Source organism: Centroberyx gerrardi, chromosome 10 (genome assembly GCF_048128805.1).
Source record: "Centroberyx gerrardi isolate f3 chromosome 10, fCenGer3.hap1.cur.20231027, whole genome shotgun sequence".
Lineage (NCBI taxonomy): Eukaryota > Metazoa > Chordata > Actinopteri > Beryciformes > Berycidae > Centroberyx > Centroberyx gerrardi.
This window is the reverse complement of record NC_136006.1, coordinates 9,134,528-9,148,171: the sequence shown is the minus strand read 5'-3', so window position 1 is coordinate 9,148,171 and position 13,644 is coordinate 9,134,528. Positions and strand designations below refer to the sequence as shown.

The window sequence follows — 13,644 nt, the reverse complement described above, 5'->3', positions numbered from 1 at the left end:
AGACACAAGCAGCGCCCCTTATCACACAAACACACACACATACAATACACATATAACACAGCTCAGATAATGACTAATCTGTCTCTCGCTCGCTCGAGTGCACACACACACATCCATACCAGCTATAGCGAACATACAATTAAAGGCAGCACACACACAAAACGCTGTACATACAGTATAATGACTGGAATCTCTCTCGCTCTCACACACACACACATACATACAAATGCACATGCATACACACACAAATGCAAAAACACACAGAAACGCACACATGAACCAAACACACACACCATACTAGTACGAAGGCAGAATGCTATACATCCTCGTAGATACCATACTGTAACTCAGCAGGTCACACACATGCCTGCAAACACATACAGGAACACAAACACACACACACACACACACACACACACAGAGAGTCACATCTGAGACCACTTAAAGCTTTCAGTTTCTCCCTGCAGATCAAGCAAATCCACGATGCGGAGGGCTTGCCGTTAAATTCTCCAGCAGAGCCGACACTCGGGACAGCCAGGAGCTCAAATACCAGACCGATCTACAGGCAGCAGCTCTTTTCTCCCCCCCGTCACAAACACACACTCCTTACCTGAAACACTGCGGTGGCCATCCTGTCTCCGTGTGTGTGTATGTGTCTCTCTTTCACTCTTTGGTTTTCTCCGTCTAGCTGTGTTTTAGTGCTGCATTGTCCTTTTTTTTCTTTTCTCCCTCTGTGCAGCAGAGAGGCAGTTTGGCTTTCTCCGCACTCCGTCCAGATGGCTAAAGCTAAATCCACTCACTGTTACCTTGGTGCAGCACAGAGAGAGGAGTGTGTGTGTGTGTGTGTGTGTGTGTGTGTGTGTGAGAGAGAGAGAGTCAGCGTGTGTGTGTGTTTCAGGCTTCACTGGGCTCCAGGCTAATAGCTCTGGATACTCTCTCTCACTCACTTACTCTCTCCTTCCCTCCCTCTCTCTCTCTCTCTCTCCTTTTCACTTTCTGTCTGTGTCTGTCTCTCTCTCTCTCTCTCTCTCTCTCCCTCCCCTGCTGCAAAAAAATGAGCATAAAAATGTCTTCAGAGTCTTTATGCGAGCGAGAGAGCGGGGAGAAGTGCAGCCAAAGGCAAATCTTAACACCCGACAACTGGAAACAGCGCAGTGCAGCACTCAGCGCAGAATAAGCTGGGAAAGTCTGGCTACAGGCTATTGCTATTGCTCTCTCTCTCTCTCTCTCTCTCTCTCTCTCTCTCTCTCTCTCTCTCTCTCTCTCTCTCTCTCTCAATCTCTCTCTCTCTCCCTCATTCTTGCTCTTTCTCCTCCCTCTTATTCAGTCAATCTCCACCCTCCTCCTAAGCAATGAGACACAAGAGCAACGAAAAAGAAGAAAAAAAACATATTGAACTGAATTTCCCAAGGAGATCAGGGGGAATAGGACTTGGGCTTGGGAAACAAAAGCACAGCTCTTTTCTTCCTCTGTTCATTGTCTCACCCTCTCATACACTCTCTCTCTCTCTCTCTCTCTTTCTCACACACACAGACGCACACACACACACACAAACTATCAGACACACACTCTCCTTCCTCGCTCATTCTTCATTCTCTCCTTGTTATCAGGTTCTCAAGTTACAGGTTAAATATGAGTTAACTCTCCCTCTCTCTCACCCCCCCTCTCTTACCATCTCTCTCTCTCTCTCTCTCTCTCTCTCTCACACACACACACACACACACTATACAGCTGCAAGGAGAGAGAGAGTACCATGAATGAATCCATTGAGCTTATGGTAACTCCAAAGTCAAACAGTGTCAGCGGCAGATACATACTTATCAGTCAGCAACTCATTATGTAATCGCACACTCTGGCCCCTCTTTCAACTCAAAACGCCGCCGTATCTTGTTGTTATTCGTTCTGATTCCAAGAATTTAGCTCTTGTTTTAATATGCTGATATGATATGCGAATAAACTGTGAACTGAAAATTGGAGCAGAAAAAATGCATGACCCTGCCCTGTTGTCGGGGTGTTAGCCAGGCAGCTAATTTGTTTCTAGATTAGCTGCAACACTAAATCATTTGGAGTGGAGCCGTTATGAAACATAATGGGTAGAGAGGGGGGAATAGTAAAGTAGAATAGAGTTCATCTTTAGTATTCCCAAGGGGCAATTTGCATTAGGAGGCAGTGAAAGTAAACATACAGCATAAATCAATACAACAGCGATAAGCAATGACTTACAGTCTATACAACATATACACAACAACACTGACATGTCATGACCCTGACAGAAGTGCAGTAAACAAAGAGTTTGATACACAGAGTTAGACTGAGCTAAGAGTTCATCAGATATCAGTGAATTGTCAGTTTCATCCATGTTCAATATAATGGATATGATGCAGTTTACTGTATTGAATCAATTAATCAGTATTACACTGGTTGTTTATCAGAAGTTTGTAATAATAAGGTTGTTTATCCCTTAACATTCATTTAATCTAATGCAACATTTTGTTCCGCTTCCACACAAGGATGCATGAACACGATTACTTGTAGTATTAGGATTAGCATTAGTATTATCCTGGGTTTCAATGGGGAGTTTTAGTGAATGTTGGCATGAAAATGGTCAAATTTAAATATATTGAATATCGGCACAAAAACCATATTGGTCGAACCCTAAAACAGGTAATCTATGAATAAAGACAAGCATAGATCTAGCCTGGAATTGTAATGATAAAGGTTAGTCCGGCCAGACTTAAGTGTTATGACATTTCAAGTCGTTTCCATAACCTCACCAGCTATTATTCCGTATCAAACAAACAGTCGTTATTGAAGCTTGTGTGGTACAAATTTGACGCACATTATCCATTACGCCTCAACGTGGAAAGAATGGCCAATCTCTTTGATGTTGCACAGGAGTAATTACACAGAAGGCAACTCTAAAGGTAACACCTTCGCTGAAGTCGTGTTCACCAGATGTCGGCTCAGTAAGCATTATTTAATTCACTATTAATGACAGGGGCCAGGAAGGAAGGGAGGGTTGCCAGAGACGCGACATATGGTTTATGGTAGCAAAACAACATGCTTGTTTATGTCCGTATATACACACCTTTAATGTAGGGACCAGAGCTATGGGAACCGGGAAATTCCCTTGTTCCTTAGTGTATGTGTGTGTCCATGCATATATGTGTGTGTGTGTGTGTGTGTCCACGCCCACAACAATGCAATTGTGCACACCACCAGTTGCATCTCTGCATGTTAGGGCTTAGTTAGGGTGGGAAAAATATCTGTCTGTGTTTGAGGGCAATACGTTCTCTTAGTCTGGCCTATTTCCTGTGTCCTGGCTTTTATTACCTTCATGATCCCATGGCTGCTGCCTGTAATCAGCGCTGACAGTGCCAGAGCCAACCATCAGAGAGGAGAAACGGAGGTAAGCAGAGTCCTGGTGGCTCAATTTGCTAACATGCATACCATGAAGTCACCACTCAAGTCACACTTTATGTAACAATATGATGATATATGTACTTGTTGTACCTTAATTGTACCATAAGTGTTCTATATTTGTTTGTTTTGAACTAAGCTATCAGGCAGGATGATGAATTTTTAATATTTTTTTTTTACATTTTTCGAGAAGTCAATTTTCAAGCTTCTGGATACTACCGCTGCCGAATGAATGTAGGAGAAACACTGCTGATTTGAATCCAGACTTTCTTGTCTCTACATCTGTTTACTGGAACTATGTGTACTACTAAGAAAGAATATATGAGAGAGAGAAAGACTTTGGCAGGATCAGGATGTGTCAGGGAAAAACCCCAAACTTCATCTCTTGCTGAAATACAACCGGGTGTGTAGGCGTGCAGGTGAGTTTGTGCGGCAATTGCCTGTGGGAACTTTGTGTCATACCACAGACCTGGAATAGAGAGAGGCTAAAATAGACTGGGAGAGAAAGAAAGAGAGAAAGAGAGACAGCGGGAGAGAGAGCTGAAGTACTCCTGTAGATCCTAATACATACAAGGCAACAGTTAACATGTCGTCCCCTACAAATGATGCATTCACCTTCCAATCAGTAACAAATATGCCACCTTGTTTTGACCCGTAATTGCAACGCCACCCTTGGACCAATCAGTGTCATTTTGAATATACTGGAGCGCAGTTATGAGATGCATCATTCCACCAAGTTTTGTCAAAATCCAATTAGTGCTGTCTGAGATATCCTGGTTGACACACAAACAAACAAATAAAAAGGCCAATCAGTGTAATTTTGAAAACGTTGCAATGTAAAGGTGAGATGCATCATTCAATCAAGTTTTGTCAAAATCCAATACGATATTGTGCATTGATCGGCAGACAGATGGATGAACGAAGAAAACGAATGGGAGGAGACTGATCAATAGCCCTTTCCCCGATTTCACTGTGGGGGAAATGAGAGAGAGAGAGAAAGAAAGAGAGGCAGAAGGAGACTTGAAAACAGATAGGGAAAGAGTGACAACAGAGAAAGAGCGAATAAGAGAAGGGGAGGAGGAGAGAGAGAAACAGACGGGGAGGGAGAGAGAGAGAGAGAGAGAGAGAGTTGTCTGGGTGAGGTACTGTCTCATGAGTCTGACTCAGGATTTCCCAACAGCAGCGGCAGAGCGGATCACAGTCCCTCAGCGCCCAGTGGAACGCTTCACCAACGCCCATGCAGCGTACAGGACAGCGGACCGCATCCAACATGGACCTTTCAACTGGATGATGATGAAGATTAGGCGGCAGTAGAGGGTTTGGAAGCGGGCTTGGGACCGGACCGGTCGCCAGTTCGAGTCCGAGGAGCAGCTGGAAAAAATCTGGGCTCTGAAAATGAATAAATAGCACTCTCCCCTCTGTCAGCGAGGTGCCCATGAGCAAGGCATTTCAACCACAACTGTTCTGCTGGCACTGCTCAGTGGTCAACAGTAGAGGACTGTGGCTGCGCTGGGCAGATCCTCAATGTTTATGTGTGGCTGTATGAACATGAAGCCAGATGGTGCTGGAAAACAGCTAGGAACCTCCGTGGATAAATAAAGGTTTAAAAACATGTTTCGTAGGGCAATGAAATTAAATCGCATGTAATTTATTTGATTGTATGTTGTATCAAGCCCTCCCACCCCCCCACCCCCTGCTTGCATCGCTTCTTCCATCTCCCTCTTCCACACTTGGCCCATTGTTGACATTCTTTCCAGCAACTCTTGATTACTCCATCATGTTAAAGGTTGGGCGTTCCTGTTTGTTTTCTCCACTGTATCTATGCACATGGCACTACCAATGCAGTCACTAAATACACGGCCATTGCTTCTTGTTTAAGTCACAGGCTCACAGAATGGAGAAGGAGGAGAGGAACGAAGAGAGCCGACAGATCATTGTTTTTTGGTGTTTATTTGACGTTGAGAAGTGAGTGTGTGCTTCTATTTTTGCAGCCCACATCTTCACACTTCATTTGAACACATCTTCAGATCATTTGACCACCGGTTTACCATGCTGATCAGCAGATCATTGCAGCAGGCTGTGTTGTTTGGAAACTTAAAGTGAAAGCCTTCTCAATCTTCGGCCTCACTCAGCACTGCTACTGATTAATAGACCTCAATGACCGTGGCCATCTAGACAAAGACATCGCTGCAGTCGATTGCCAGAGTTCAATAGATCTCTGCAAGTGATGCCTCTAACCGCAAATCTTTGAACGCAGACAAGCACTCCTGTCATAAAGATGGTCTGGATATTACATCCTGTAATTGAGAAAAGACATCATTCCTGATTCAATAAGAGCCCTCAAAACACAGGCCATATGATTTATCCCGTGCTTATGTTGTTGTCATGTTCCTGCAAACGCACGTTGCCATGGGGAGGAGGGGGAAAGCATGTGTCCTATCCTGTGACTGCTAATTCAATTGGCTTCAGAGCTATTGGCCAGTCCAGTGTTTCCGTGATCAGACTAGGAGCTGGTTACTTGAAAATACATCCAGATATCATGGCAAAGACCCAGTGGAAATTTTTGCTTTGCGACCCCACCCCACCCATCTCATGTTTGCCCTTCCCAGTCCCCGCCCTCCACCCGTCACAGGGCTATGAGTTACTTCGACATCATTTCCTCCATGTTCTCTCAACAGGAGTTCACCCCCCCCCCCCCCCCCCCCCCCCTTCTCCTGCTCCCCCTCCTGACTCCCATTCCTTGCTCTCTGCTGGGTCGCCGCCACATGGAAAAGGAAGGAAGTTATTAATGTTGTTGCTGGGATTCAATCCCACGCCGACATCTTTGAAACTTCATAGGTTGGGGTTATGTAATGCCTCCCGTACTTTAGAAGACATTAGAGGAAAAAATGCAATCAGTTGTGTTGCATCTCATTATTAATGGCTAATTTATCTCAATCTCTTGTCTTTCCTTCACACTGCTGCTCAAAAATCCATTGCACCAAGTCAGACTTGTGATAACATCATTGTAAGGGATGGCTAAAACTGCATTGGGAGAGCTCTGACTGATTGCTGACCTTTGTGCACTAAACAAAGTTGGGTACAAACAAAGCCTTCAGTGTAGTGTTGTTGTCATGGAAGTCATCACGATTAGCCTGTAACGCAAACTCATGGCTTTTGCCGTTTAGTGGGCATCACAAAAGAGGTTTAATAACCAACATACTGTTTGTTTTCAGTTTAGTGGGATGTAATTTCCATGCATTTTCAGTGATAGCACTCTCTGAAATAGCAGAGCATTGCAGATACCTTGAAACATACAGTATGTGCTTAGAGACAAAGGCTTGAATGTGACATGACTGTATCACCCAATTGAATTAGAAAAGCCCTAACAGGCAATTGTACTCAGGGTCACGAGAGAGCACCAACTAATGTAAGGAGCCAAAATTAAGGACATGTCATTAGGTCCTGCAACGTTTTGAGAAAGAAGAGTGAATGAACTTAGCTTGAATAGAGCTCTTTGTCACATGAACATCCACAGGAAAGAAACTACGAGTCAGATCAACCCCTGGCATCTATCCTTCTTCGCTCTTCGCTCTGCCATTGCAAGCAGAAAACTGAAATCCCTTACGTCCGCTCTCACTCCCATGCCAAAGCCGTTACTCGGGGGCAGACTCTATAGGATCATGAAAAAGCTTTGCTGGTGCTGCGCAGCGACGACATAGCTTTCCAATTAATGCCTGTGTGATAAATCAGCCCCAACGGCAAAGTGTGGTATCTGAAGGAAGTCACTGGAACAGGAGGGAGAGCGTGCCAAACGATCCTGACAGCTGCTGCTGCTGCTGAGGAGGAAGCCTAGATGAGACAGAATGGAGTTTGAGGGCAAGAAAGACTTTTCCAGGGTCATGTTCCAAGAGTAAAGAGGACGAGGCAATACGGTCCAACTTCAACACTGTCGAAACCAAGTCATTTCTGTTTTGTGCTACTCTATACCAGTGGCTCTCAAACGTTTTGATAGACACGATAAAACATTTTTATAGCAGAAATATGCTTTTTTCCTATCCTATAAATCATCTTGTGACCCCCCTGAAATGATCTCGCGACACCCTGAGAGGTCCTGACCCCCAGGTTGAGAACCACTGTTGTATTATACTACTGATAATATTGATTCTCAGAAGGAAATCTGTTTTCCCTCATCTACAGGGAGGTCAGAGGTCATTCAGTGTCTTGCTCAAAAACACTTAAACAGAGCGGATTCTTGCTGTCACAGCGACTTTAACCCAGATCTTCCAGTTGAAGGATGGTCTCTCTAGTCACTACGCCACCATGATTTTCCAATTGTGTCCGTAAAGCACCTGGGTTAAGTGGGTTAACTATCTGGCTTTGTGCATGAAGCTAGCGGTGGCTACCAGACAGCTACTGTAGCCAACTATAGACAAATAAATCCAAGCTCTGCTCACCAGGTGAGTAGTAGGCCGGCTATAAACCCAATGCACTCTCTCAAAAAAGCACCTCTCGTGTGTGGATACAGGTGTTTGGATGTGTGAAAGGACACAGAGGCAGTAAATAATAAGAAATAGATGGTATGCCTTATTCTCAGGCCCACCAAGTGTTTTCAATCTCCAGGTGATCACTCAGAAATGTTAAAAATGTGTAACGGTAGCCATGCACAAGTACCCAGTGCCAGAATGACTGCTTGTTTAAACTTAACGGTATGTAGTTTCATCCAAAAACTTCCTGCCCAGGACACGGAGTCGAGGGGAGTAAGTTTGAGTCATGGATTACAAATGGTCTTAACAGCCATATCCAGAACTGGAGAGCAACAACATGTCACCCTAGGGTTTATTTAGACAAAAACTCAGCTCAAAAGTAATTTGTTGGAGCACTGCACTGAGCCTCTTCAGTTTTGACCATTACTGAACTTTTGACTGTTCATGGAGCGGTATAAAAAACCTTGTCAACACATTAATTTTTATGTTATCGTTGTACTTCATGAAGCTGTTGTACTTGTAGCAGATTCAGAACACGGCCCCTTAGAAGTTGCTAAATCAAACCGTTGCCAGTGAACAAAAAATGTTCTGAAATGATTTTGGTTTCCGCTTACTGATTCTTATCTTCGTGAGTACATGATGTTTAGTCTTCATTCTCAATGACCTTGGGCATATCTCCCATAGGAATAATTAAATTCTATGTATAGAGCTACTTGTTTTGCCTTTCTGTCCACTTAACATGGAAACAATCTGTGGACAGCAATTCTGTTCAGTTCAAGTAGACTGTACTGGCATGAATGTAAGAGAACCACTATTATCAAAGCATACCAGTACACGGCATGGTAATTACATGAAAAAACAAAAATAGTACAGTCATTAATACTATATAACAGCATATGAACACAAATTGCACTGGCCAAGCCCATCATGAAATCCAATCTACTGTTGTATGATCCCAGGTTAGTGGGATACATTATTGGAGAAGAGAGCCAGTGCTGCAATTAAACTATAACATAATATAATATAATCTATTTTTTAGATTTTTTTCTATATATTTATCTATTGGGTTATCTAATTTTTAATAGTCTATTGCCCTTTTTCTAGCACAATGTTTCAATAGTATTGAAAACACTAAATGACAAGCCAGAAGATATTAGACTCAAAGAGAATGAAGCACCATATAGACTAGTACCACATTCTGCAATACACAAGAGCAATTTGCAGCTCTTCCAGTGGCAAAAACAATAAGCAAGACGAGGTTATTAGCCATCAGCAAGCTGCAAGCTATACCTCTAAAGCTGAGACCAGTTGTGCCAAGAGAAATTAACCAAGGGGTCACAAGAGGGAATTCGGAACAGCAAAAGTGCACAGTGCAAAGTAGCCAGCCAGTACAAAGAAACACATGATTTTTCTTCAGAGTTTCAAAATATGCATGTTACAAGAATTCCAGGAGCCGGTAAAAATGAAAACAAATACTTCATCATATTGGAGCGGAGAATGAAACACCGGTAAGGGCAGGATGGAGCGGGGCGGTGCTCATGTTCTTCCACTTTGCTTTCTCAGGCCTCCGTTCTCATTAACGGTAGAACACACAGTAGCTTCCCTCTCCAAACACACTTGACATGCAATGAGGGATCAGTGAAGTCCGATGGGTTCTACTCAGCACCTAAGCTAATTCCTGACCTAACTGCTACCGATCCACAACAGTCCAGGCCAGGGGAGCTGGCTGTGTAAATGAGCCAAAGTATTAAAGGTGCTACGCGTGCATTTTAACATCAATAAAGCATTACCACATTAATTTTGAGACATTAGTATAACGACTGTAAACAAATGAGACCATCATCAAGAAGATTGGCAAATTCAACCAGCCTCTACACTGCATTTTACATTGTGTGCCATCATGTTAGAGTTCATGGGAAATCTGCTTGATTGCTTTACGGCACAAATGGAGATTGTTTTATGACACAAAACAAGAAGAGGGTGCTGTTCTTCCAGCGCTAATAGAGCTAAAGCTTTCAGAGTTTCTCACAATGGCAGCTAAAGGAATGAGTGAAAGGCCGATGGAGAGATCTCTTCCAACATGTTCATCGTCTTTATTCTACTATTGCTACGACTGCAGCGCTCCTGCAGGAGAGACACAAGAAGGGGAACTTATACCATGCCTACTGATGTAGTACTAATGGCTGATAGGTACAGGATGGGAATTTCTACCATGGCTACTACTGTATGTGTGAGACTGAAACTAGCGTGAGCAGACGGAGGGCTCTCGGCCAGCCCGGGGTTTTACCTTTCCCTAGTGTTTTCACAGCCGTACAGCGGGAGAGTCCCAAACACACTGCCACTTCCTTTCTAGGAGGGTGATGAATTTGAGCAGAGAAAAGTGGAAATGTGAAAGGGGCAGGAAAATAGAAACAGAGAGGCACCACTTGTCTATTGCATATATACTAATATGTACCAGGATTGTGGTAAATTTAACTTTGAAATCTCACTTGTCTCTAGTTTCGGCTTGAGTCAAGGCTGATGTCTTAACTCTGTTGGCTCTTTCCTGTCACCATCCAGGAGTCAAATTTTACTGACAAGATTTGACGCATTTCTCACAACCAGCTGTGAGCAAACACACGAAAGCTGGGGGAAAAGTCATGCACGCACGCACGCACACACACACACACACACACACATAGTCTCTCAATTAGACACCGGTCTGACCATTTGTTTGCAGTGGCTGGGTTAAATAGAGGCCAAGTATTAGTCTTATCTAGATAAAGACAGAGATTTATAACTGTAGCGAGTCTTTGTGGAAACTGTCCCAGCTTGAGTTATTACCAAGAGTTGGATTCCTAGCATGCAAGATCATATACGAATTTGACTGAACAGCAGGTTTGGTAGGGGGGGGGGGGTGAAGGTGTGTGAGGCGGAAAAGGGCTTCGTCTGATTTCTACAATAAATAATTCATAAAACTATATCCTACGGCCATGCAAGCCTGATTGAGTGCCGATAGTGATCAAGCTTGCCTTTGACGCGTTCACTCCATATTTTTTTTATGTCAGGGTTGTTAGCAAATTGCTTCCTGCCAAAACTATAATATGTACAGTAGAAATGTTTAGGAAAGGAAATGCTGATGTGATTTCAGAAAAGGGAAGTTTCACTTTTGTATATATAGAGATTGGGAGTATATTCTGGTCAAATTGTGATTTCTACAGAGCTTCAATGCTCGGGACTTCCAGAAATTCAAATGTTTTCATCAAGCATGTAGTGTACCGCCTTCATTCATCACACTCTGTTATTACAATACATCAACATCAAAATTTGGAATGGTTTATTGTTAAAACAGAGAGAAAAAGCACTGAAAGATTTGCAGCCTATTTGGGATACTGTGTCATTTTAAGTTTTAGTTTGGTGTTTAGCTTCCCTATTGGCCCCTGTCACATAAGCCCTGTTCACACAGGACGTGTATTATGTGAGGACCTTATGTAATTAATTAAGTACCCCCAACCTCTGCGTTTTGTGGAACACTTTCACACGGGATGAAATTTACTGAAATCACCAGTGCCCCGGCTACAGCTGTATAAGGTCAAGATTTTACAATACGTCTCTTTCTGATTTAGCAAAGCAACGCTTGAAGTTCAGGAGGACACATGAAGATAGAAATGGGATTAAAATCACCAACAATCTCTACAATTATCACAAATCACTGGACGTCCCCAGGTTATTTTTGTCCCATGCAAATTGGACTTTTGATAATGAAAATTTTCATACTGCCAATTTGTATAACTCATTCACATAACACTAGCTGCTGCAGTTAGAATTGCTAACAATGCTAACATGTACAAGTAGCAGCTGTTTTCATATATGATAGATGCATGGTTAAGAGAGAAGTAAAAGTTTAACACTAGAAAGGGAGAGCAGTGTTCAATTGAGGACTGTTTTGAATTTTAGAACTGATATTTCTCAGCTTTCAAATTGAGCCTCCGTGACTTTTCCTAGACCTGCTTTCTGCACAAACCAGTGTTGTAAGATTTTCAAAATCACGCAAGGAAATAACCATTCTACTAATATTTACCCTCTTCAACTGATGGCTTGTTGGCCGTTTCTTTTTCTTAGACCCCCAAAATCCACTGGCCTTTTTAGTGTTACAACATTCCCATGCAAGGAGAAGTGGAAAAAGTTGTATGATTTGGGTACATCACGTCAGCCATTTTGCTTGAAAACTTTCCAGTAGAGACTTTCCTGTCCTGATGGAGGCCAAAGCCCCCTCCTCATATTTAGCGTGGCTGGTCTGCCCTGCACCCCTGGCATTTCCTGAGCAGTGAGTAAAGGAGGGGAGCGGGCAAAGCTGGCAACTCAGGACCGTTTCAATAATGGCTACCAGATGAAGGGTGTGTATGTACAGTATAGGTGTGTACATGTGTGTGTGCACGTGCACATGTGTCCAAGTCTTTCAGGAAAAAGAGTGCTGTAATCCTCCTGTAAATCCCTCACAGCAGTTGTCCCTTTACACACACATAGACACACACACACACACACACCCTTCCTTCTGTAACACCCACGCAGGAAATTCAACCTCACTCTCCATTTTCCCTCCCGTTTTCTTCTAAGTGCCGTTCAAAAACAAGATGATCATCAAGCGACAACTCCTTCCAGAGGTCTTTTATTTTTAGACGCGGGGTGATCTCCAAGACGCAAGAGTTCGTCCAATCTAAACACATTCTGGGACAACGTGCACTTGTTTAGAGATTCTTCAGATTTTTTTGCAAAACACAAGCTCCCACCCACCCCAACATGTGCATGCACACACACACACACACACACTGAAGTGCAGCTGACTCCACCTACTGTAAAACATAATATTTCCTCTTGATAAGCTCACATGGATTTTAAAGGGCAAGTTCAGATTTTCTAGGACCCTTTCTCATTTATTGCTAAATAGGAGTCCTTCAGAACATCCAAACAACATGCATGGTTAAGTTTCAGTTTTTGAGAAATCATATACAGCCCCATTGAAGCAATTTCATTCAGTTCCATGAGCTGTAACCACCAAGAATAAGTAAAGTCGAAAAATACTTTTTGTTGAGTTTGATAGAGATCGTTTGGTTCCTATCCCTAACAAACACAAGTTCTCAATAATACTGGTATAAAAATTTGCCAATATCCTCGAAGGAAATTTAATCCTAAAGAGAGAAAAAGTCAAGCTAAACTTAAAATCCACAAACACTAGAAGATTAACATTTAAAGCACTGCAATTAATAATAACTTAACATTTTTATTACACTGTAGGCATTAAGGTATAGTTAATTTGATTGTATAAATACTGTATCAGGACAGTACAGATTCATTTCACTCACAAGAATTGAGCATTGAATACTATTGGGATTGTCTTAACTTTCTGTCACTCATTGTATTTTTCCACATGGCAAGCCCCGCCCATCTGGTGCAACAAACCATTAACAAAGTTGCAAATAGTTTTCAATCATGACAAATCTGTTTAACCGTTTCTTCCATGGGAAATTTTTCAGAAAGTGTCTTACCTTCACTTCACATTTCTTGTGGCAAGCTATTCGGCACACTAGAGAAAAGGGGAGAAAACAAGAGGAAATTTAATTAAGTTCACAATTCATAAAAATCTCCCAAACATTGCAGCGATATTAAATTCAAACAGTGTCCTGCAGTCTGAATCATGACATTGAGTAGTTGTCAAGGAGGTATGAAAATGCGAGAGGTTAATTCAAATTCCACAGCGTGTTTGTTCTGCGGTCAAAGT

General features: G+C 42.7%; 1 protein-coding gene across 4 annotated transcripts in view; it reads right to left on the bottom strand.

Moving 5' to 3' along the window:
• The window catches only part of tns1b (tensin 1b), a 110,897-nt gene extending 97,480 nt beyond the window's left edge, over nt 1-13,417 (bottom strand). For 3 of the 4 annotated variants that reach the window (XR_013505121.1, XM_078285887.1, XM_078285888.1), the window contains exon 1: nt 611-1,157. Coding sequence is in view for 2 of the 4 variants with exons in the window: in XM_078285887.1 (XP_078142013.1) it covers nt 611-631 (21 nt within the window). In the remaining 2 variants the exon portion in view is untranslated. Of the gene's footprint in view, nt 1-610; nt 1,158-13,411 lie in introns of those variants that run through there. The other variant, XM_078285889.1, reaches the window with a different exon arrangement.
• Nucleotides 13,418-13,644: the final 227 nt, after the last annotated feature.